At 41.0% G+C, this 26,724-nt stretch overlaps 1 protein-coding gene across 2 annotated transcripts; it reads right to left on the bottom strand.

Annotated features, from left to right (window-relative positions):
- Positions 1 to 353: 353 nt before the first annotated feature.
- POGLUT1 (protein O-glucosyltransferase 1) lies at positions 354 to 26,724 on the bottom strand. Of its 2 annotated transcripts, none has more exons than XM_010357455.2 (11): positions 26,571 to 26,724; positions 25,767 to 25,857; positions 24,231 to 24,374; positions 17,965 to 18,100; positions 15,263 to 15,384; positions 9,722 to 9,781; positions 8,153 to 8,252; positions 6,080 to 6,138; positions 4,405 to 4,572; positions 3,553 to 3,609; positions 354 to 2,793 (listed from the first exon to the last, which is right to left on the bottom strand). In XM_010357455.2, exons 1-11 carry the CDS (start codon positions 26,653 to 26,655, stop codon positions 2,637 to 2,639), a joined length of 1,179 nt encoding a protein of 392 aa, XP_010355757.1. In that variant the 5' UTR covers positions 26,656 to 26,724; the 3' UTR covers positions 354 to 2,636. The 2 variants fall into 2 exon arrangements, 1 of the variants encoding a protein (XP_010355757.1); XR_004060178.1 differs by having other exon boundaries at positions 2,705 to 2,793; positions 3,553 to 4,093.

Genomic DNA, 26,724 nt, shown 5'->3' with positions numbered 1-26,724 from the left:
GACTCTTGGAGGGGACCCAAATGAGTCAATTAAGTTTTTTGCCCTTGGGAATTTTGGGCTGAGACAGAGTCCAATAGGCAAGGGAACTGCATTATGGTAGCACCCTGGAAACAGTCAAAATTCTTGCTGAGATTCCTGGAGGTGCCCTTGCTTCTATCCTTCTAACCACTATGAAACCTTTTTAGATTCCAGGAGATGCCCTCGTATTCTTCTAGTAAGTTACTTTGCTTAAACTAGCAAGAGGCAGTTTCTGTTCCTGACCACTAGGAAAATCTGACCTGATATAGTAGAATAAGGTGGGTCACTGACAGCACATAGATAACACTCCCGAAATAAATAAATAAAAAGCATTATTTGTGTTATCCAAGTATCCCACTTCATTCAAATAAACTATTCTTTCCTTGAAGAAAAGCATGGCCATTAGCTCTCTGAAAAGGAAAGGGTAAGTTTGGGACTGAACTAGTAACAACAACAAATAAAACCTTCAAAAGTTGTGGGGAAACAAATTATTTTCAAAAACAAACCATTTACATAGTTATACCATCCTCATATCATCTACACTGAGGTAAACAGACAAGTACAAAATCTGAATAACATTTGCTGTATTTAAAGACAAAGATGCTCTTATTGGCTCTTCAAAGGGCAGGTGAGGATTTACATTGATCCAATTCTTACAGTCTTATCTAATCATCCTTTGGAGCCAGTAACAATCTGTATATAGGATCCAGTTAAGCCAACTGTCTCCATTCCTCCATCCACCCACCCACCCACCAGTTCTTTGGGATCTGTTCTGTGTGAGGCACTGTGCTGGATCCTGGAGACATCAAGATGAGTAAAACTAGATTCTCACCTATTAATAAGTTCACAGAACAGTAGGAGAAACAGTCAAGCAACTACAGTAATGTCATATAATACAGGCATAAGCAAAGTACCATGGTAGCCCCTTACTGCCTCGAGGAATGAATGAAAGGAGTCAGAAAGAAGGTGATGTTTGAGCTAAAACTTGAAGCTAAATGGGAAACATTCCCAGGGAAATGAATCTTCAGCTCCTAATCTAAAGGATAGCAAATTTTGTTCCTATTTTAATTAGAGGAAATTAAAATTCAGAGACAATGCTTACACCTAGTAGGGCCTCATAGTGACAAGGCAAAACCATAGTACAACTCAGAAATCTGGACAGACTCACAGCACCTAAGAACACAGTCCCTGTGCTTTGCTAGTACTAAACAAAACAAAACAAAAAAACACACAAAAAAATCCAACTTTAAGCATCTGCTTATTCCATGAAATGATCTTACCAAGCATGTTCAACTTCTCTAAGAAGGTCAACAGACTTAAAATTTTGTGGAAAAGAGTTTAAAAAGCCTAATAGATTTCTGACAAATGGAATGTCTGATAATTATGTGACTGAATCTCACATTTACTAATTCCGAAGCTAGTTAATACCAAATAGGTCTTAAGAGACAAAAGAAGAGAGGTGATTTCTCTGTGGAAAGGGTGGGCCTAAGGGGCAAGGATAGTTCTAAGTCATCAGACTCCAGAGTTTTAATCTAAACATTTTTCTTCATTATGTTAGAAAGAGCACCCTGAGATATTAAACTACTACCCAAAACATCTTTTTCAAAAAGGGAAAAAAGGAAAAAGGAGGCACTCCAACATGGATTTGCACTAAAAAAAGTATCTCCTATATATTTAAAGTTGAATGCTCTTAACTATCAAATGAACGGCACATTCACATATGAAGACTTTTTGTGGTTCCTGCAAGACAATGAGAGTGTGAATGACCCCTTCTGTGGCCAATTTAAGAAGGAAAAATATTAAAGGTATGCAAAGGGTGAGGAAGAGCTGCTGCTCTATATATAGTTCCATTAAAGAATGAGGACTACTTCCTAAATTTATTAAGAGGCTTTGTCTTTTTTGTTTGTTTGTTTTCTTTAGAGAGACATTAAGAAGTAGGGCATGAAGGCACAAAAAGGGAACCCAAAATCCAATTGCAATAATTACTCATGCAATTGGCCTCTTTATATGTGGCATTATAGAAACCTCCTGAGTAACAGAGTTTATGATTTTACAAAAGAACTCCTATATCATTGCATGGCATGGCTACCGCTTCCTTAGACCATTCAGAGAATGATCCCCAAGTATTTTTCATAAACCCCATAGAGTTTCCTACATTAAAATAAAGTGACAGAGATCACACCTAGGATAATTTCACAGTTCCAGCAATGAGTTGTACTACTTCCAAATGATGAATTTTCTGCTCCAAATAATGGGACAAAGGGCATCATCACATGGACACAGTCAATTTCACAGTGATGGACACATACAGGTGGATGATCTGAGGCACAAGCTGTGATTGGTCTTAAGAAAATTAAAGGTAGAGTTGGGTTCAAAATCCACATCTCATGATTTCTGGTCCTTATTCATCCAAAAAGTTGAACTGCTTCATATCAGTGTGTTAGACACATTTTAAATCTTTCTCAAGAGTTGCTCTGGGTGCAGCATGATAAGGAAAACCAGGTATTTGGCTTGATAACAGGTATTCAAGGTATAGGTGCCAGGCTTATGGTAAGCTTCTCACCGTAGGATATCTGACATCTGTTGCCACAAAGAGGACTATGGTCCTATGATGACTACTATAGTTCAGTTTTCAACATTTTGGGAATAATTTGATCATAACTTTTCCTTCTTGTTACATTGTAAGACAGGAATTTAGAGTATTCACTCAAGAGGTTCTCCCAGTAACAGGTGATGTCATCCATCTGCAAGTGGTTCCTAATAAACTGGCTTCCCCTAGAGACAAGATTTAACAAGAAAATGTTAAAGCACAGAATTTAATAATAATAACAGTGTGCATTTGAGTGCTCACCTTGTGCCAAGCATTATTCAGCATTTTATATAAATTAATTCATTTGAGCCTCAAGAACCAACCCTATGGCAATCATATCCACATACATGCACGTAGCAATAGAACTTAACATCTTTTTCCTTTAAAACAACTTATAGGCCGGGCGCGGTGGCTCAAGCCTGTAATCCCAGCACTTTGGGAGGCCGAGACGGGTGGATCGCGAGGTCAGGAGATCGAGACCATCCTGGCTAACACGGCGAAACCCCGTCTCTACTAAAAAATACAAAAAACTAGCCGGGCGAGTTGGCGGGTGCCTGTAGTCCCAGCTACTTGGGAGGCTGAGGCAGGAGAATGGCGTAAACCCGGGAGGCGGAGCTTGCAGTGAGCTGAGATCCGGCCACTGCACTCCAGCCTGGGCGACAGAGCGAGACTCCGTCTCAAAAAAAAAAAAAAAAAACAACTTATAAACAGCCAATGTTCATACCTGTTTAACTACCTCAAAGATTTTAGTCTACTTCTATAAAGCTTAGGCATATGTAGACGTGTGTATATGTTTCCCCCCAGGACAGCTTTAGTTCTGAATTATCTCCATATGATGAGGATAAAATACAGATATCACCATGATAACAATATTCAGGTAACTTTGGCTAGGGCATAATGGGGATGACAAAGTAAAGTGGAAAGGGAAAATGAACAGAACTCACCTTTCAGCAATCTCTTGAGCTACATCATCATTTGCTTTTACAAATTGTAACAGCTCTCTAAAATGAAAAGAATTTTAGACTCTGAAATGTAGACCAACTTCATTAGCACTAAGTCAGAAAGACCATATAGACTGAGGTCTATGGATAATTTTAGGTATGTGGATGGTGGATTATTTCCTTAAAGCAAAGATATCAGGGTTCTCTCAAGAACCAAATAATAAAAAAAAAACCCACACACTGATTAAAGATACCCTATTGTAGATTTGGGACATATTTGAGAAAATACAGAAGTTACATTATATATTTACATATATTTTGTATATTTATATTTTACAGTATATTATATATTTATATTTATTACATATTTATATATAAATATATTTTTATATATAGAAAAAAATATATATACACAGATATCACCATGATAACAATATGCTGATAACTCTGGTCCTTCTCTATACCTCTTCCTTGCTCCTCCCATCATGAGGGGAAATTTGCCGAAGCTTCACTTGAATCAATTCTCACGCTGCATCTGAAAATCCTTTTGACAATATAATAAGATTGAATATCCCTATCTTTAGTCTTGGAGAGATTAGAGCTTTTTAACTTCATTTTGTCTGAATGTTTCATTTGAAACCAGTATTAAAGCGCTTTTTCAAATTAAATTCCACTTATAGCCTACTTGGATAATAATGCAATACTATGTATGTAAACCAAGAGGAAAAAAAGCTTTCAATGGAAAAAAATCATAGGACTAAATGTCTTACATGACTGGTTTTAAGGCATTAAGGCATTTTTAAAAGCAGATTGGAAGGGTCTTTAGAAACTCTGCATTGGGGGATAACTGCTTACTGGACATTGGAGAGATCTGTTTTGACTGGGATATAGTGAACCCATGGCTTCAGCTGTGGATAGAAGAATTCTAGCCACTCATCACCAACATGGAAAACAAGTGAGCCACACAGGAAGAGATGTTTAAACCGGAAACTTGCAGCTACACCTCGAAAATTAAACAGATACCTGGGGAAAAAAGAGCAAAATACACTTGATGCTATATGCCTGTTGCCACAAATATGACCTTTTATGCTTATTCTCCCCTCCCCTTCTTTCATGATTCCTCTCCACTCTCTTTCCACTTTGATTTTTCAAGGACACATTGTATGTTCCTAAGGGGTTTCTATCAACTCTTTGCTTTACCAGGGCTAGGACTACAGGTTGTTCTGGGAATGTCAGGGTGAGGAAAAATAGGGGATTATTTTCTCCAGACAGAGCTAGATAGGGTCAGGAGCTGGGTGCCGGGTAGAGTGTATACAGGGCTCAGAAGGAAATGACAGTTTGTAGATTTGGAACATATTTGAGAAAATAAATGTTCAATGGTAAACATAGAATATAAAGAGTGAAAAAAAAAATTCACAAGCTTTCTAGGCCTAATGTCTCTAACTAGTCATGGCCTCCCAAAGCCTTGTTTTTCCTCTAGTGTACCCCATCTGCTCAAAGGTCTCCACTGTTTCCTAGACATCACCCTCTTCTCTTAAAGTATAGAGCAATGGTCCCCAACCTTTTTGGCACCAGGCACCGGTTTCATGGGAGACAATTTTTCCATGGATGGGTAGTATGGGGGAGATGGTTTTGGATGAAACTGTTCCACCTCAGATCATCAGGCATTAGATTCTCGTAAGGAGCACGCAACCTCGATCCCTTGCATGCGCAGTTCACAATAGGGTTTGTGCTCCTATGAGAATCTAATGCCAAGCTGATCTGACAGAAGGCAGAGCTCAGGTGGTAATGCTCACTTCCCCACTGCTCACTTCCTGAGTGATAAGGGCCCTCTGGTATAGAGAGGAGAATAAGGAAAACCTAATCAATTTTCAGAGATTGCCCACAGGAAAAAAAAAAGGCTTTCTTCTCAGCATTTCTCATGCATGCACCTGTCTCCAACCAGAGTTGCTTTCCATGTAGATCCTACTCTGTGTGTCACTGGCATTTCTAACTCTGAGCCACCCCCACCACTGCTGCCCTCCTCTAGACCTGGTTTTACCTGTTCATCGAATTCTTAGTCCTGGAATTTTATTTTATTTCTCTTAGAGACAGGGTCTCACTATGTAGCCCAGGCTGGTCTTGAACTCTTGGGCTCAAAGGATCCTCCTACCTCAGCCTCCCAAGTAGCTAAGACTACAGGAGCATGCCAGCACACTAGGATAATAATTCTAATATTTATTAACTGAGAAATATTTGTTCTAACTTCAACTATTGAGTGGGTGGGGCATATGGAGAGGTAATTACATTACTGTGATTACTAGCTAGCATGCAGCTATCTGTTGTTCTGTTCTACAGATGTTCCATTCTTCTCTACAGTCCCTGCAGAACTCAGGTCAGTGCATACAGGCCCTCAGGAAAAGCTAGTGAAATGAATTAATGCAACTTTCATTTACTCCAGCTGGCCTTCATATTAAAGTTCTCACCCAAAGTGAAGCTATTTCAAAAGCAGTATGGAAACCAAAAGAGTCAGGAGTCCTGGAAATCTTACTTGTACTTGCAGTGATCGACAAGATGGACATCCTTAGCAGCTGGCTTTCCTAAGGTATCCTTTAAGTGGGAAGGAAGTTATTAGTATTAGCAGCAACAGCATTTATTGTGATCACTGTGCAGCAAGCATTGTTAAACATTTCATCAACATTACCTCATTTAAGCTTCATAATCAATATACTCAGGAGACATTATTATTCCCATTATATAAATGCAGAAGCCAAGGCTTCGGAAGTTGAGATTTGCTCAAGGTCATTGTGGCTCTAAATAGAAGACAGAGTTTTAACCAGGGCCTGTCTGATTTCAGAGTTTAAGCTCACCTAAAGCCATGTTGCCCTCCTTTGAATTCAGATGTCACAGCCCGCAGCACACTTCACTCTGTGTAAATTATGTATGCAGAGAAGATCTCAAGTGCTGGCTGATAACCTTAGGGGTGTATACAGCCCATACTCAAATTATGTTGGGCATGCAAAGTATTTAAAAAAAAAAAAATCAAATCATCGCCAACATTTATAGGTAGTAGGATATTTCTTGCAAAAATCCAGACTTCCAATCTTTCTTGGGGAATAAAAAGCATGATCTGGCAAACTGGGCTCTTATTAACACTTGGAAGTGTTAGTATTCTCTCTTGCTCACCTACTGATAGCACCTGCTGGTCCCTGGGGACATCTGAGTTTGAGATCCCCATGTACACTCCATCCATCTTAGCAGATGGTAAACTCCTTGATGAGGGGACAAGTTTTGTTTGCTTCTGCAGCCTCCCACAGTAGATGCTAACAACTTGTATTCTAAATGAATACATTTTTCATATTTTTATTATTTAACAAAGTTTTATAAGCTCACTTGCTCCTATCTGATTAAAAAACTGTATGAAATAATACATACACCTCAGATTTACTTAGTTTTCTCCCAAGAAGTCTAAAGCTTTTTCTCATAGCATCCTCATATGGTATATGGAAATGTCATATAAAGGAAGGTTAAGGCTTTAATGTCTTTGATTAAGGCAAAAAGCCATAGAGTTAAGAGGAGAGAGTGGATTGTAAACCAATGGTCCCATTTCTGGCTTCACCTTAGAATCACTTGAAAAGTTTTAAACAAATGAAGATTCCTGGACACCAGCCCCAGAGATTCTGACTCATTTAATTCATTTTTTAAAGCTCTCTGGTTGTATTGTACAGCCAGGGTTGAGACCATTGATTTAAACCAGGGGTTGGCAAACTACGACCCATAGGCCAAATCTGACCCACTGCTTGTTTTTGTCATGGACTAAGAAATTTTTACATTTCAAATGGTTAAAAGAAAAGGCAAAAGAAGAATATTTTATGACAAAATTACATGAAATTCAAAATTCAGTGCCCATAAATAAACTTTTACTTCTTTTATTTATTTTATTTATTTTATTTTGTTTGAGATGGAGTCTTGCTGTCACCAGGCTGGAGTGCAATGGCACAATCTTAGCTCACTGCAATCTCTGCCTCCCAGGTTCAAGCAATTCTCCTGCCTCAGCCTCCCGAGTAGCTGGGATTACAGGTGCGTACCACCATGCCCGACTAATCTTTCTATTTTTAATAGAGACAGGGTTTCACCATGTTGGCCAGGCTGGTCTCAAACTCCCGACCTCAAGTGATCCACCCGCCTCAGCCTCCCAAAGTACTGGGATTACAGGCGTGAACCACCATGCCCGGCCATAATAAAGTTTTTATAAGAACACTGCCAGGCTCATTCATTTACAAACTGCCTATGGCTGCTTTCATACTACTGCTGGCAACTACAACAGAGACCATATGACCTGTAAAACCTACAATATTTACTATTTGGCCCTTCCTGGAAAAAGTTTGTGACCCTTGGTTTAAACCTTCAAAGTAGTGCAATATACTAGTCATAATATGGCCAGAAAAGCAATGTAAGTTTGAAAAAGGAGAATTTACATATATGCTAATGCTGGTTCATGGAACTTTCTTTACATTCACCTCACCACTGAGAGGAAACCTAATCTCAAATTCTACCCAGGTGGCAATGTTCTTTGAGTGAGAATGTTCACTGCTGTAGTTCTACTCAGATGACTGGTGATTACTTTCATAGATTTCCAGGCCTGGTTTTTGGTGTATTCCGCATCAACAAGTTTTGGATTTTTTCGAGACAGAAGAATGAGAGGATCTCGTTCTGGACTTGTCCTATAAAAGAAACACGTGACATAAAACTGTGCGGCCTGTATTAGAATACTGTTCCCAATCCCTGAAAGGTGAGCAGGACTAGGACCCAAGGCAATGACTCTGCACAAATTGACAATTCACTGGTGCCATGACAGCAGAGGAGGGGTACACTGGGTACTGCAGCATCTAGGTCGTCCAGGGCTGGTCCCGTCTGTACCTTTAGGGTTGGGGAGTGCTTGGCCCTTCTTTGTCTGCATTTGGTCTTAAAGGGTATGTTGTTCAGGTCACTATAGTCAAATCCCAGGGAATGATTTCCCTTTTAGGAAAGTTCATGCAGCTTCTATAATCACTGGTGCTTATAACTGTGAGGCTAGCTAGTCACCACTCACTAAAACAGCTACATGACCTTTGTTATGTACACTCTGTACAGTCCAGTATAATATTTAATTTTTTAAAAATGCACAAAAACCAAAGGGCTTAAAAACCTAATGACTATATGTGGAAAAATTTCTAGTGATGTTCCAAGTAGCAGAGGGTCTTGACATGTGAGGCATCATGGATTCCTTGATAATCTGTTAAGAACTATGAACCAACCTCCTCTCCTTCCCAGAAAAATGCACATATCCCCACATAATTTCAAGGGAGTCCTAAAACTCTTGAAGTCCAGACATGGTCCCCAAGTTAATTTGTGACTTCAAGATTTAAGAATCAAAGAAGTTGGTAAGAAACAGGACATAGTAGCTGGATAATCAATTTACCTCCTAAAGTCTATCTCCCAAGCGAAGAGGAGGGTGAAGAGAGAGTATAATCTCTGGCAAGGACTCACTTGCTAAAACTACAAAACCTTCTCCCTTCACAGTCTTTTCTATTCATCTACTTCACAGATATTTATTGTATATCGACATGCTAGGAACTGTTATTGGCACTGGGACTATGGAGCTGAACAACACAGGGTCCTTCTACTACCTTTGCCATTTTTCTCTTCTCTTTCCTCCCTGCTCTCTTCTTCATTTTCAGCAGTCTCAGTCTGTGCTCTTAACTACTACTTGGCAGCCACATGTTCTGATAAAAAAGGCAGTTAAGAAATATGGTGTTGAGTCCTGCTCTGCATTAACCAGCAGAGTGACTGTGGCATGATCATAAGCTACTCCTAGAAACTGATCATAAGCTACTCCTAGGGACTGTAAGAAGACACCCATCTGTTGTGTTTGACATCACACAATCAATGGCCAACACACTTGTGACACTATGTAAAATATCTGCTAAATGACTGAAATGGATGAACTTTACTTCTTTGAATATCAACTCAGTCAATGGTGATTTGGGCAAATAATGTGAATTATTCTCAAATCTAAAATTGTGATTCCACATTTCTTTCTTTGTTATCTTAGCTTTTCCTTTGAACTACAGAGCTTGTCATACCCTTGAGGTTACTTATATTTTACATTACTTGGAAGAATATATTTGTAAAATGTCAGAAAATAATTCACCTTGATCCTCGGAAATATGCTGTAGAGTTTTTCTTTTTCCATGGCCACTGTGCTGCTGACCTAAGAATACAGAATTTAATTAGTTTCAATATATCTTTTTCAACTATATAAGAATGTGCTTTAACCATTTCTGAAGATTAGTTCAGAGCTTCATATTTCTAAATGAGTCTAATCAAAGCTACTCAAAAGAAAAAGCCCTAAAGGACACTTTGTTTCCTTTTGCTACCATTTCATGGCTCTGGAGGTGCTATCCAGTTGCATCTACAAATCTACTCCCCATTAACAAGTTAACAACACTGAAAGAAAAGCCCCCAAACCCTGAAGGTCATGATTAGGTGTCTTTATAATTTGGCAAATGTGGATTTCCTCTGTACCTTAAGTAGGGTGCTACTGATGAAATTAATTATGTGAACAAAACTGCAAAAAAATTAAAAAGCATCAGAAATGGAATGAAAGGGAAATCACTTTCTGATTTTATGTTTTCCATAGGTGGGAAGTGTCATTAGATTTAGTCTGATATTTGAAAAGCACCTTTGTATTCTTAAAGCCAGACTAAGTGCTCCATAAAGATGAAGTCCTTGAAACTCAGATCTCAGTACACATTACCACGGCCAGCCTTCCTTACTGAAACTGCTAGCTCACAGATGCATCATTCTTAACTTGCTTCGTAGGAACCCTCCCAGTACAGAAGTCTATACAGCATCTTCCTCTGAAAAAGGAGGCGGGGGGCTGAACTGAAGTTAATGAGGGATTGGTGGGCTGTATTATAGTAATGGAGAAACTCAGGATATAAACTTTCTAGGCATAGATCCTTTTCAGATACATATAATGTCATGCTGCTTATTTTCACTCAGCTGAGAATGCTGCTCAGTATTTTCCAGGTCCTCAGACCTCCACCCTCAGCCAACCTGGCTCATCCTCTGGCCTTTTCTGGATGGATCACCTTTACCTGATTCTCCAGTCTAAGGCCAGAACTATCTTGTTTACCCCCTACTTCTTCCTGCCCAAGCAGAGACACTATAGCACTGGATTTTTGTTGTTTTGTTTTTAGTGGAAAATATTTCATGCTCCTCATGCAAAGTTCTCATGAAAAAGCATAAAGATAAAAGTAAGAAGTCCTCTGGAATCTCCCCGTCCACAGGTAACAATGTAACATTTTAGCCAAGAATTTCCTGGCAATCATTTCTTCATATTAGTAGCTTTCAATTGGGGGTGATTTTGCCCTTCCCTCCCACCCAGGGGACATTTGGCCATGTCTGTAGACATTTTTTATTGTTACTACTAGGGGACTGCTACTGGCATTTAGTGCGTATAGATCAGAGATGCTGCTAAACAATCCTACAGTGCTCAGGATAGCTCCCAGGACAAAGAATTATCCAGCCCAAAATGTCAGCAACACTAATACTGAGAAACTTTGCTCTGTGTAACAGAGGTCACACCACACATACTGTTAGGTAACAATCATTTTTTATTTTTTTGAGACAGAGTCCCAGTCTATTGCCCAGGTTGGAGTGGAATGGCGCATCTCTGCTCACTGCAACTTCCGCCTCCCGGGTTCATGCCATTCTCCTGCCTCAGCCTCCTGAGTAGCTGGGACTACAGGCACCCACCACCACACATGGATAATTGTTTGTATTTGTAGTAGAGACGGGGTTTCACCATGTTAGCTAGGATGGTCTCGATCTCCTGACCTCATGATCCGCCCGCCTTGGCCTCCCAAAGTGCTGGGATTACAAGCGTGAGACACCGCGCCCAGCCCAGGTAACAATCTTAATAGGAAATATAAATAATAATAACAGCCAACATCTATATAGCACTTCACTATGTTACAGACATTGTTATAAGTGCTTTGTAAATATAAAATCATTCTCACAATCTTAAGAGGTAGGTTTTATCATCCCTATTTTACAAATGAGGTCCTTCAGAGGTTAAGCAACTTGTGCAGAGTCATGTAGCTAATAAGAGTCAGGATTTGAACCCAGAGCCTTTAAAACCTACACTGCCTTTCCATTCATGCACTATATTCCATTTTATAACCTCTGGCAAAGACTCACTGCAAAAATTCCATTTTACAGTCATATTATGATTCACTTCACACTTTATTGATGGGCTTTTGGGTAGTTTCCAACTTTCTGCTCTCAGAAACAACATGGTAGTAAACATCCTTGTATAGAAATCTTTGCACACTTGTCTAATTCCTTAGGATACATTCTAGATGTGAAACAGCTGGGTCAAAGGATACACAGTATACATTTCCAATTTTGATACATATTGTCAAACTATCTAACAAAAAATGTATCAATTTATACTCAAAGTTACTTCTCTTTATTTCCTTGGTTCCTGGGGAAGCTGTATTTAATATACATACACAGACCCAAACTGTGTATCACTGTTCTCTCTCTTTCATTCTCCTAACCTACCCATCCTTCCTCAAAAGACCTAGCTTAGGACTTGTTTCTCCAGGCAAGCGCTAACAGTGGCCACCACAGCCTGGTGCTACCCCAGCCCTCTTTTTTAAACTCTCTCTGACAATAACAAATGAAATATTTAATCTGTAAAGAACAATGAATTCTTCTACAGAGTGCAATATAAATCAGTGGGCACAAACTCCCAAAATATCAGAAAAATAGAACGAAAAATGGCAGGCAGACATCAGTGCAGATAGATAAACAAGTAGATTATTAAATTTTCAAGGTAACCAATGAACATCACTAGAGATTCCAAACAGAGGGTTCTAAAAAACAAAATGGCAATTCTATAACCATGAATAAATTCAATTGAATAAAATAGGAAGGTATCAAAAGAAAAAAAGCATCCATATAAGATTACACTTTAAAACATTCTATCTGCCTAAAAATTGTTTACTAGTTTACATGGGGGAAAATGGTATTAATAACTACATGGTGGAGTAACTGGATAACACCTTGACCCCAGGAGTTTGAGTCCAGCCTGGGCAACATAGTGAGATCCTGCCTCTTAAAAATAAACAAACAAACAAATAAATAAATAAAGTGACTGCTTCATATGTACTGACATGGAAAGATTACTTAGATAAACCAATAAGTTAGGGGAAAAGTTGCCTAAGTTATACATATTTGTAAAATTTTATGAGCATATATAGGTTTCATAATCAGTTAAAATGTTTTTAAAGATTTTAAAAACAAGGCAGCTGCATGGCAGGTGGGAAAACAGCTACAAAAAGAAGAATGTGAAAAGGGTATTTGCAAGTACCTGAGGGGGTGGGGTGGGGGAAAGGATTAGAAAACCAAGGCCAAGGCCAAGAATAACTTAGGGGAAAAAAAGTTTAAAACCTTTTTTCCAGCTTAGTGTGGTGGCTCATGCCTGTAATCCCAGCACTTTGGGAGGCCAAGTGGGGAGGATCACTTGAGCCCAGGAGATTGAGATCAGGCTGGGAAACATAGCAAGACCTGTCTCTACAAAAAATTTTAAAAAACAACCAACCAACAAACAAAAAACACACCTTTTTCCCCCCGTCTCAAAATTATGTTCAAAACCCAAAAATAAACAAGGAATGACAGTCTCAATGTCAGGAAAACACAAGGAATATTAACCAGTAAAGAAGGTTGGATAAAGCACTTGGAAACCAGGACTTTAGGCCTAGATTTGCTTCTGACCTTGACCAGATCACTAAACCTTTCTGTGCCTTCATTCCCTTATCCCTGAAATAAAGGGCTGGACAAAGACAATTGCTAGTTCCAGTTCTGTAAAATATGAGACTGTTATTATTTTTTAAAATTTTCAAATTATACCCACTGGAGAAGTTTGTTTTTTAACAAAGGGCTCTACCCACCACTGAGGACTGCAGCCCTGTACGTTTCTTCAGGAAGGGAATATTCCCTTAATCCTCTTTGAATCTTCAGCCACACTTGGGAGAGGTGATAGGTATTTATGGAAACAAGGTTGAATTGTTTGCTTTCCTTATACCTGAGAGAAGGCCTATAATGACTGTGTTTCTGCAAGTTCCCTAGTTAAGCACCAAAGTTGTCTGAATCATGATGTAAAATGTAGCTAGGTAAGAAATACCTACAGCTTGGATGAGCTACACAATCTAAATTCTGAAATGATAGCAGGATGGAGTCAACAGGCCAAGGCATGTCTCAGTCATGAATCAGAGAGGATCTGGAATAAGCTTGTACTTGAGATGCTTATGGGACATTTATGCTCCCTCAGCCCTGCCTAAAGTATTTAGTTCTCAATTGCCAAGTACGTTTATATTCTTCCAAATAATTTTCTATCCCCCACATGACACGGTCAGTCATTTTTTCTTACTATGAAAGAACGCACTCTTATGTAAAGAATCTTAAGTATAGAAAAACTGAAAATACTGACTGGGCGCAGTGGCTCACACTTGTAATCCCAGCACCCAGTGGGTGGATCACTTGAGGCCAGGAGTTCCAGACCAGCCTGGTCACCATGGTGAAACCCCATCTCTACTAAAAATACAAAAAATTAGCCGGGTGTGGTGGTGCATGCCTGTAATCCCAGTTATTCAGGAGGCTGAGGCAAGAGAATCACTTGAACCTGGGAGGCAGAGGTTGCAGTGAGCCGCAATAGCACCACTGCACTCCAGCCTGGAGACAGAACGTGACTCTGTTGCAAAAAAAAAAAAAAATTTTAATTTAATTTAATTTAAAAAAAGAAACATTTAAAATAGAAAACAAAAGTCTGTGACAATCCCTTGCAAAGAGGCATTGCTGATAGTTTAGGATGGACTATTCAGCCCTTTTCTATGGATATGTAAACATTATTAGACATATACAAAATTGTTTATGTTACAGTTTTCTGTCCTTAATTTTTTTTTTTTTTTTTTTTTTGGTGACGGAGTCTCGCTCTGTCGCCCAGGCTGGAGTGCAGTGGCCGGATCTCAGCTCACTGCAAGCTCTGCTTCCCGGGCTCACGCCATTCTCCTGCCTCAGCCTCCCGAGTAGCTGGGACTACAGGCGCCTGCCACCTCGCCCGGCTAGTTTTTTTGTAGTTTTTAGTAGAGACAGGGTTTCACCGTGTTAGCCAGGATGGTCTTGATCTCCTGACCTTGTGATCCGCCCGTCTCGGCCTCCCAAAGTGCTGGGATTACAGGCTTGAGCCACCGTGCCCGGCCCTTAATTTTTAACTTAAAAATTAGTTACTTAAAAGTAAATAGGCTGGGTGTGGTGGCTCAGACCTGTAATCCCAGCACTTTGGGAGGCTGAGGTGGGCGGATCACCAGAGGTCAGGAGTTCGAGACCAGCCTGACCAACATGGAGACACCCCATCTCTACTAAAAATACAAAATTAGCCGGGTGTGGTGGCGCATGCCTGTAATCTCAGCTACTCAGGAGGCTGAGGCAGGAGAATCACTTGAACCTGGGAGGTGGAGATTGCAGTGAGCTGAGATCGTGCCATTGCACTCCAGCCTGGGCAACAAGGGTGAAACTCTGTCTCAAAAAAAAAAAGAAAAAAGTAAATAATTGGTTGTATTCTATGGCTTATTTCAAAAAATCCCAGAAAGAGAAAAAAATAAAACTTCTTCAAAGGACCTACCTTACCAGATCTTCTCTGAAGAGGTCCCACCGTCCAAGACCTGTAGGATAAATTGGCCAAACAGCAGGTCCCCCTTCCCAAAATGTCCAAGCAGGATACATGATATCATGGTACTCTGATGTCTTCAACAAAAACAGACAGGTCGTTCTAAATCAGTCTTGGAACAGAGTGAAAAGAGGCAACTGCAATCATGCCACTGGATCTGGACAGCCTTGGTTTAGTGTCACATTGCCAAAGATACATTTTCCCTATTTTCCAAAGTCTAGCCTGTAGACATTAAAAGGCAAAAGTGACTATGGATTAAAAGTCATGGGCTCACTGAATTCCAGAATTTAGAATCACATTAAAGGTCAACATTTTCAGTTCCCCCAAATTCTGTTTTCCTAGAGGATATATACTGTTAAGATTTTCAATTTAAGGAAACAATATGCCCAATTCTGAAAAATCACAGAGCTCTCTCATTGCTTAACTATTACACTTAAGAGTTTACACTGTCTTATTTGTCTTATTTGGGTATTTCCCAATGGGTTTTTTTGAGAGCAAGAGCCAAGAAATACAGTGCAATGGTTAAGAGTGTGGGCTCCTGAGGTGGATCATATGGGTTTGGATGCTGACTCCACCTCTTTACAGCTCTAGGCAAGTTACTTAATGGTTCTATGCCTCAGCTTCCTTATCATTGTAATGGGGGAAACAATAATATCAATAATATGATCTACCTAAAAGGCTTATTTTGCATATTAAATGAGTTGATACGCATAAAAATCTTAGAACTGTATCTGGCACATTTTACGTACTTGATAAATATTAGCTAGTGTTATCTCATACTATGGCACTGTTGGGCTCACATTGATTGGTCAATACATTCTTGGTTATTCATCGATTGGAGTCAGAAGTATGGATGAGCAGAATGAGAGGAAGGGGTGTTATCACATATCTTTTCAAAGAATTTTAAGGCTGGGCAGGGTGGGTCACACCTGTAATCCCAGCACTGTGGGAGGCCGAGACAGGTGGATCACCTGAGGTCAGGAGTTCGAAATCAGCCTGGTCAACATGGTGAAACTCTGTCTCTACTAAAAAATACAAAACAAAACAAAAAAAATAGCCAGGCATGGTGGCGGGTGCCTGTAGTCCCAGCTACTCGGGAGGCTGAGGCGGGGAATCACTTGAACCCAGGAGGTGGAGGTTGTAGTGAGCCAAAGTCGCGCCACTGTAGTCCAGCCTGGGCAACAGAGACTCTGTCTCAAAAAAAAGAAAGAAGTTTGAAACCATTTGTTGCTTTTTTTTTTTTTTTTAAATCCACCTGCCTTGGCCTCCCCAAGTGCTGGGATTACAGGAGTGAGCCACTGTGCCTGGCCTCCATTTGTTCCCTTTTTATGGTTACTTCTGTTAAAAATCTGGCCACTGATAAACCTCTAACTCTACTGTTTCTTCCACTGGAAATACATGCACAATATGCTGTTTGCTGTCTCTCAAATATGTAAAAAAAAATGATGTGATTCCTCAAGCATCTTAAACATAACAGCTATTCAATAGAAGCTGCACAATTAACTATAAAGTTGACAGAGTAAAACCCTCCCTTGGAAACTAGAAGTCACTGATTTAAAAAACAGGAGGAAAGTAAAGATGAACGGAAAGTTAGTATACCAATGGTCATACTTCATTATCCACAGAAACAATAGATAGATAACAAACACGAAGTCCCTACTGACTTACATGGGAGCCTCTATCTGTTCTTCTGGGTGAGTTTCACGACAAACAATGGAACCAAGCACTTTTGAGAAATGAGGCTAGATCATGGGAAATGCAACACAAATGTGGCCTCTGCCCACTTGCAACACAGGAAATAAAACAAGTCTAGGGAGAAAGTAAACTGTGATAAAGAAAAAGTGGGGACAAAAGGTCCCTCTGCTTTGGACAAACCAAATCAGAGATAGTGTTCCTTTCCCCAAATTCCATGGGGTTTTCCTCAATTCACTCCTACCCCATAGAATCTTCCATCCACTCTCTTCTAGCCTTCCCACCCCCACCCACAAATGCTTTCCTTGTCTCTGGGGAACCAAGGCCCATCCCTGGCGATACAACATTTATATGAACCTGAGCACTGACAAGATATTCCTTGCCCCCAGTTCCCTAAGCCCACAGGTGTGTCCTAGCTACTCCAGTCTTCCCGAGGTTATCTCTGGCCTATCCCTTCAATGCACTGCCTGCACACACACGGTGTGGAGTTATCTGGCACCTTCAGGTTCACTTTTAGCCATGCTGGGCCCCTGGAATATGGTGACAGATGGGACAGATGATACCCAGCACTATGGCTGAATATATACATAGTAGGAGCTCAATAAACTTTTGGAATGAAGGTGTTCCCTAACTCCAAGCTTTCTAGGACTCCTTCCTCCCATGCTCTGTAGGATCTTCGAGACCCACCTCTAATTCCTGTAGGTTTCTCAGGCCTCTCACGCCCTCGCCTCCATCTCCAGCCCTATAGACACTGAAGCAATCTTACATGACTTACCAGTTCTCAACTTCCTCTCTTCTGTCTTTTTGCTCAATCGCTGTGACGCTAATAGAGACACAGACCCATTTCTGTACCTCAGTCCTCATCCTTACCATCGCCCATCAGACTATGTCACAGGACAATGATCTCATGCTCATAACCTGGAGGACCACCCTCCATCCACCCATGTGGCTCTCCCTGCACTTACCTTACTGAAGGAGAAGACTGGGATGGCAGGCTCCATCCATTTAGGAACCTGAGGATAATCTCGTACATTGATCACCATCTCCATGTCAGGGAGACGCCCAATCACTTCCAAAATAAAGTGTTCAACACCACTACACCTGTCAACCAGACATACCATAAATTCAGCAGAGCAGTGCCTACAGGCTCTAGGACAAGGTGAGGTCCCATTCACATTTTAAAGTAAGACAAGCCAGTGTTCCAGATCATCAGCCTACTGCAAAGTCCCCTGAAAGCAATACTTCTAAAGGGGTTATTCTGCTTTTTTGTATTGTGCAAGTTCACTCCTAGCTAAGCTCCTCCAGCTTAAAATACTTAATAAAATTTTCCAAATAAATCATCATAGCTTTGAAGGGAATATTATTGCTACTTCTACCACTTTATTCATTCTTCTTTTTCTTATTTCCTTTATATGGAATAGTTAAATTAGTAGACAAGATACAAACTCTCGTAACAGCTGAAATAGCTAATTTTCTACCTGTGTTCCTCTGGCTTTGCTTCTCACAAAGACATCATTTTTATTTCCATTATAATTAAGTCTCCTAGTTTATGAGAACAGATAGAAAACCTTTCATTATCTTCAACCTGAATAAAGAACACTATCAAAATCAATTCTGCAAGCCAGAAAAAGTATTATATACATAATCATAAATACTGTAACATAGCTTTCTGACTAGATTCCCGGGCATCCTCAGAGGATTTCTTGAAAGAAAAAGAAGATACACTGACAGTTTAGCTGGTTTCTGCCTCATTCTTTGAGGTCCTGACCAGCACTATGCTAGAGGCAGCATTCAAAGGCTTGATCAAAATTTCCTGGTAGCATGGAAACGACTGATTTAAAATATTGTTTTACTACTTGGGAGACTTAGGCAGAAGGGTTCTTTGAGCCCAAGAGTTCTAGACCTGCAACATAGTGACACACTAGGCAATGTAGTGAGACCCCCTAGCAAAAAAACCCAAGGGTTTTATATATAGGGAGATAATTGCAAAAAATATCAATGGTTCACAAACATAGGAAAAGATGCTCAACTGTATTAATAATAAAGAAATATCAATGAAACTAGATACAGATTTTACCAATCGGATTGACAAAGATCAAAAAGTCCAATAGTGCAGTGTTGGTGAGGGTGTGAGATCTATTCCCAGCATATGATATATGAGCTATGGAAGTGTTTAGCCTCTTTGTAGGACAATTAGCTTCTATTTACCAAGATTTCTCTTTTTTTTTTTTTAATTTTTTTATTTGAGGCAGGGTCTCTTGCTCTGCCACCCATGCTGAAGAGTACAGTGGCATGATCACGGGCTCACTGTGGCCTCAAAAATCCTAGGAGCAAGCAATCCTCTCACCTCAGCCTCCTGAGTAGCTGGGACTATGGGTGTGTGCCATCACACCTGGCAAGTGTGTGTGTGTGTGTGTGTGTAAAGACAGAGTCTTGGTATGTTGTCCAGACTGATCTTGAATTCTCGGGCTCAAGTGATCCTCCCACCTCAGCCTCCCAAAGTGCTGGGATTACAGGTGAGAGCCACTGTGCCCAGTCTATCTATCTATCTATATATATTTTTTTTTTTTTTGAGATGGAGCCTCACTCTGTGGCCCAGGCTGGAGTGCAATGGCACAATTTCAGCTCACTGCAACCTCCACCTTCTGGTTTCAAGTGAATCTCCTGCCTCAGCCTCCTGAGTAGCTGGGATTACATGCACAGGCCACCATGCCCAGTTAATTTTTGTATTTTTAGTAGAGACAGGTTCTCACCAGGTTGGCCAGGCTGGTCTCGAACTCCTGACCTCAGATGATCTGCCCGTCTCGGCCATCCAAAGTGCTGGGATAACAGGCATGAGCCACTGCACCCAGCCTATTTATCAAGATTTTAAAATGACATTAATTGGCCTAGTTATTATACTTCTAGGAATTTAGCCTACATATATATTTACATGAGTGTTCACGGTAACAAGGATGTTCACTGCAGCATTGCTTGCATTATCCAAAAAGCAAAGGGATGTGGTGAGGGATAATGTAAATGTCCACTAATAGAGGGCTGAATAAAGAAATCCATATAATAAACTATTATGCAGCCATGAAAAAGTGAGGCGTTCTCTATGGACTCTTATGGAACAATCTCAAAATCTACCGTTATATGGAGAAGAAATCTAAGTGCAGAACAGAAGAAAGAGCACGTTTTAGTTTGTTGATAAGTCTAGATGCTTGTATATGTATAGACTATTTCTAGAAGGATATACAAGACACATAATTCTTATTGTTTTTTGAAAAGAGGTCTCAGGGACTAGCGGTCTGAGGTGGAAGAGAAACTTCCTTTTCACTGAATGTCTTTTGGAGGTATCCAAATATTTTAGCATGGTAAAATAGTCATCGGCTGCCTGAAGGTGGGGCATGGGGAGGAGAGGGAGACAGGGAGATGCAGGAGAGACGGACTGCAAAGAGGCAGCCAGGCTCCAGCCTGGGTGACAGAGCAAGATTCCCTCTCAAAAAAAAAAAAAAGGATTGTATATAGACCTAGAAAGATATTATTTCTAGCTATATGGGAATCTTCGAGATATCATACCACTGTGTGTATTTCATTCAGGATTGTGTTTTGGAATACTGCATTCTATTTGTATTTTGTCCCTCTCTGTTTTTTAATTTTACCATGCTAAAATATTTGGATATTTTACATATCCAAAGTGCATGTAATATTCTTTGACACTAAAAGAAAAAAAATCTAGTTAAAAAGTTTTTAAAAAGTTGCAGTACAACTTATACATTACAGCGAAAACACTCATATTTCTTTCACATTTGGCTTTTAATTTAATTTTTTATTTTTTGAGATGGAGTTTCTTTCTTGTTGACCAGGCTGGAGTGTAATGGCGTGGTCTCAGCTCACTGTAACCTCTGCCTCCCAGGTTCAAGCAATTTTCCTGCCTCAGCCTCCCAAGTAGCTGGGATTACAGGTGCCTGCCACCATGCCTGGATAAATTTTTTTGTATTTTTAGTAGAGTCGGGGTTTCACCATGTTGACCAGGGTGATCTTGAACTCCTGACCTCAGGTGATCCACTCACCTCAGCCTCCCAAAGTGCTGGGATTATAGGTGTGATCCACCATGCCCAGCCACATTTGGCTTTTAAAATAGTACTCTCTTAAATAATTCCATTTATAGAAAACTCTAGAAAATAATCCATAATTCGAGAAAGTAGTCATCAGCTGCCTGAAGGTGGGGCATGGGGAGGAGAGGGAGACAGGGAGATGCAGGAGACAGGGACTGCAAAGAGGCAGAAAGAATATTTTGGTTGTGATGGAAGGTTCATTATCTTGGCATAAACATACATGAAGACGTAGTGTACACTGTAGGTTTTATTTTTAATTGATAAATAATAATTGTATATATTTACAGGATACAATGTAATGTTTTGATATATGTTTACATTGTGGAATGAGTATATCAAGTTAATTAACATAGCCTCATATACTTTTTTTGTTGTAGGAACATTCTATACTTTACATGTAATTTATGTTAACCACACCTCAGTAAAGCTGTTATTAAAAAATACCATTACAACTAAGTTTTGAAATGACTTGTCTCTAGAATTAGATAAATCTCTGGTTCCTCTGCTCATCCTTGAAATGTGGAGTTTATATTTTATTTTATTCAAAACTGAATTTTTAAAATGTCACATAGGTTTCTGAAACTGGATAGATTAAAAGTATCTAGACCTGCCTGTAATCCCAGCACTTTGGGAGACTGAGGCAGGCGGATCACAAGGTCAGGAGTTTGAGACCAGCCTGATCAACAAGGTGAAAACCCATCTCTACTAAAAATACAAAAATTAGCCAGGCGTAGTGGCGGGCGCCTGTAGTCCCAGCTACTCAGGAGGCTGAGGCAAGAGAATCGCTTGAACCTGGGAGGTGGAGGTTGCAATGAGCCGAGATCACGCCACTGCACTCCAGCCTGGGTGACAGAGTGAGATTCCCTCTCAAAAAAAAAAAAAAAAAAAAAAAGAATCCTATCTAGACCTAGAAAGATATTATTTCTAGCTATTCGGGAATCTTTGAGATATCATACAACTGTGTGCACTTCATTCAGTATTGTGTTCTGGAATACTGCATTCTATTTGTATTTTGTCCCTCTCTGTTTTCCTTAGTTGTACGTGTAGCTAGGATAGGGAACTTTCAGTGTCATTGGAAATATACATTACTTTATTGCTAATGAAAGGTACTGTACTCCCTTCAGAACATTTCTAAGCTCATGATTATGATCAAAATGTTCTGAGCTCAGGAAGAAGAGAATTGTGCCTTTCAGAAACTTTGAAAGCATTTCATTTCATTTGGCAATTGTTCAGCAAACTATTAAACATTGGGTAAGCTTTCAAAGTCCAACAATGTGTATATTCTTATTTTCTTTCTCATTTGTGGAAATTAAAAATTCCCCCAGACTCACAATTTCTATTTAAAGTCTCTATTATTGAGTCCCAAATAATGAAACAAATGTCTGTTTAAAATACCTTAATGATTTTTTCCTCTACAACCTATTTCCCCTGATATCTGATAGCCAAAGGGTAACTGATTTCCTCAGGGTTCTGGGATATTAAATAATCTTTCTTTTTCATTGTTCTTATTATTATTTATTTGAGACAGGTCTCGCTCTGTCACCCTGGCTGGAGTGCAGTGGCATAATCATGGCTCAGGCTTACTGCAGTCTTGACCTCCTGGGCTCAGGTGATCCACTCACTTCAGTCTCCCAAGTAGCTAGGACTACAAACACATGCCACCACACCCAGCTAATGTTTGTATTTTTTGTAGAGATGAGGTTTTGCCATGTGGCCCAGGCTCGTCTTGAACTTCTGAGCTCAAGCGATCTTCCTGCTTTGACTTCCCAAAGTGCTGGGATTATAGGCACAAGCCACCATGCCCAGCCTGTTTTCTTGTTTACATTTATTTATTTATTTATTCATTCATTCATTCATTCATTCACTCACTCTTGCTGCCCAGGCTGGAGTGCAATGGCGCAATCTCAGCTCACTGCAACCTCTGCCTCCCGGGCTCAAGCGATTCTCCTGCCTCTCAGCCTCCTGAGTAGCTGGGATGACAGGCATGCACCACCACACCCGGCAAATTTTGTATTTTTAGTAAAGACAGGGTTTCTCCATGTTGGTCAGGCTGGTCTCGAACTCCTGACTTCAGGTGATCTGCCCGTCTTGGCCTCCCAAAGTGCTGGGATTATAAGCCTGAGCCACCACACCCGGCCTTGCTTACATATTTATAACAGTAAATATTAAATTGTTACAAAGTTGTTATTAAATACAAATAATATAAATCTTTATGTACAAATTGATAATTTTTTTTGCAACTCTGCACATGTATTTTACTTTTAATGACAGAATAGGGATTGTTTAGAAAGATGCTCTTACATAAGGGAATATTATGCCCTCTGAGTTTTGTATCTTCTAATTTTATAAAGATTTGAGTTAAAAAAAAAAAAAAAAAAAACTCCAAAATGCAATGCTGCCTAAAACCAACCTCCACGCTCAGCCCATGACCCTCCCTGCCTACCACCCTGCCTTCAGCCAAATGACATGGTACCTCGGGTCTCACACCTGAATTTCTGAAGTCCTGGCTGGCGTAATTTGCAGCACTAGTTACTCCTGTTTTTTAGTTTTTATATTTTTTTATAGACAGGGTCTCACTCTGTCATATTATTTGCCACTCTGTCAGATTATTCGTCATAATCCAGGCTGGTCTCAAACTCCTGGGCTCAAGCAATCCACCACAAAGTGCTGGAATCACAGGTGGGAGCAACCACACCCCATCTAGTTACTCCTCTTGACTCTACCACCTCTCCTTGAATATTCAGTATCTAGAACTACACTGGCCCATGACAGACATTCAACCAATTCCTCCTCCTCCTTCAGTCCAGCTCCCTCCTGCTAGGCCTCATTGGCCTGTACCCTGCTGCTACTGTATCCCGCTGCTACTGTATCCCAGGGAAGGAGCAGAAGAGGCAGAGCCACCACCAGTACTACCAGTGATGAGCCAAGTCTCACAGAGCAGACAGGCTTTGAGAGTAGCTCACAAGAAAAATTCCCAGGCAAGGAGAAGAGCTTGTCGCTATTTCATAGTCTGCCTGAAATGGGAGGAGGGATCTGCTTGCTAGTCCCATGAATTGGCTCCTCTATAAAAGGGTATCAGGTAAGCCTATATGTAATAAAGTCAGAAGATATATCTACCTCGTAACTCTTACCTTGAGGGGAACATGCAGTCATTTTCCCGGTATAGTCTGTTCTTAATGATCTGATAGTGGGTCCCTAGCTTCCGTCTGACTACCTCTGCCATCATCTTCCTGGAGATGCCTCCTCGGAAAGGAGTTAGATCCTCTTCTATGACACTGGGAAAGAATGGGAGTCATTAAGGAAAGCAGGCCAAGAGAGTGGTGCCATTCCACCTACTTCCTAAGTGCATTTAGGTTTTGTATTAGAGAACACAGTAAGTGGAAGGAAAGAATCAAGGGTGAGAATGAACAGCTCTTCCCTAGAAGCCCTGTAGGTAATCTGAAACACCAATGGCAATAAAGCAATAAAAAGTAAAAAGTGGGTCAATGTCTCTTCTTCCTCCCTCCATCTGGATTGCCCCTCCCTTGGCAGTTCTGTATTCCTCTTTCACCACTCATGCCACACCTGTGTCCTTCTAGTCACTTCAGTCCTCCTGGCATCTCCTCCCAATCCCACAGGAGGTGAAGTTTCTGCCTTACAGTTTAGCATGGACTCTCTTGTTCTGGTCTGTCTGGTCCACGCTCTCCCCGATACCCCCTTACTCTGATAGCCTGACAGCAGTAACCAAAATTACACTATTTTATATTCCTTTTAAAGTTGAGTGCATAGTAAGTTTTTAATAAGTATAAGCATCCAGGGAATTTTTTGAGGAGTCAAAAACAACATAAAGCGGAGCTTAAAAGACCCTATTATTTAGCTGATGAAGAATCTGAGACCCAGAGGAGTTGAAGTGGCTTGGCACAGGGGTAACCAGTGGGAGTACCGGCACTAACACCCAAGTCTGTTTTCAGAGTTATCTATCTACCATACCTCATCCTGGCCCTGAGGTGCATTCTCTCTCTGAGACGGAGTCTCACTCTGTCGCCCAGGCTGGGGTGCAGTGGCGTGATCTGGGTTCAATGCAACCTCTGCTTCCCGGGTTCAAGCAATTCTCCTGCCTCAGCCTCCTGAGTAACTGGGATTACAGGCATGTGCCACCACGCCCAGCTAATTTTTGTATTTTTAGTAGAGACAGGGTTTCCACATGTTGGTCAGGCTGGTCTCGAACTTCTGACCTCAGGTGATCCACCGGCCATGGCCTCTCAAAGTGCTGGGATTACAGGCATGAACCACCATGCCCAGCCTGACGTGCATTTTCTAAAGATAACCATCAGGAAATTTAGGACTAGATTCAGCTATAGATGGGTTTATTTCCTCAACAATATTTATTGAGCACGTACTGAGGGCTAGCACCAGGGAGACAACAACAAATAAGACACAGACCCTGACCTCAGGAAGCTTGCAGCCCAGTGGGGAAAAACAGATGCACGTGCACTGAATCCCACAGTCAGTCAGTGGTTAGGCTGAGACCACCTGAGCCTTTCCCATCCCAGAGCATTTTTATTTCCTAGAAAGAGAAAAACATCCTTGCCTTTCTGACCACTGCAACCAAAATCTCTCGAGGATGTTAGAATACTTCCTGTGACAGCAACTAAACTCTCAAAGACACATCAAAGAAAATAACTCACCCATGGTAGCAGCTGCAGTTTTGACTTGAACATGGTTCGTAATTCTCCAAAGACCTGTTAATTTGGTCAATAAATACTTTCCATTTTGAACCTTTAAAAAGTGAAGTAAATCAGAGTTAAAAAAAAAAAGTCTCCTGAGCGTTATTTGCTAACACCACACAGGCAGAAGCAACAGAGGACCAAAACTTTCAGAAATCCCCTTCCCATCCAACTGACGGAAACGAAACGCCAGGGAGGAATTTTTGTGTGTGTAACTCACACTCATGTCAAGTCTGTTCCTCTACCCGGGTGTCAGGTGTCCAAGAAACTGGAAAATTCCCAAGCTTAACGCCCAACCGTCAGAATGCTATGGATAGTGACGCGGACTATCACTTTCTACTAATCAAATTGAACTCCACAAAGAGGATCAGTTAAAAGTTACAGACATTAAACCCCTCTTCTTGTCTTCTGGCAACGCATATACACACGCGCGCGCACGACATTCGCCCCCATCCCCGACCCTCAGTGTTTCAGGCAGGTCCAGAGTAGCCAAGCACGGGCGACGCCTCCTGCGGTTGAACGGGGAATTCCCTCTCCTCCCCGTCATTCTGAATTCTGGGAGATGGGTTACTCTCCAGCGTCCAGAGCAAGAGCAGAGACCCCGGCACCTCACTCTCCGCCGCAAGGCGCCCCGGTGCCCTCTGCCCAGATCCTAGCTATAGCGGCCACAGCATCTTCCTGGGCGCCGGCCGCGCGGGGGAGCGCCTCGGGACTACGACCAGACCACGAGCCCAAGGGGCAGGCTCGGCACTGCCCGGAGCCCACCTGACTCCTTCTGGCGGCCCTGCGCTGGGGGCAGGAGGAACAACAGCAGCCAGAGCCGAAGCGGCGAGCTAGCCCACCACTCCATCGCCAGCCCACCTAACTGCAGATTCCCCGCCTCGGCGCTGGCAGAAGCGCGGCCCCGCACAAAGATGGC

The sequence above is a fragment of the Rhinopithecus roxellana genome, chromosome 1 (genome assembly GCF_007565055.1).
Source record: "Rhinopithecus roxellana isolate Shanxi Qingling chromosome 1, ASM756505v1, whole genome shotgun sequence".
NCBI lineage: Eukaryota > Metazoa > Chordata > Mammalia > Primates > Cercopithecidae > Rhinopithecus > Rhinopithecus roxellana.
The sequence above is the reverse complement of the archived record's forward strand: the minus strand, read 5'-3'. Positions and strand labels throughout refer to the sequence as shown.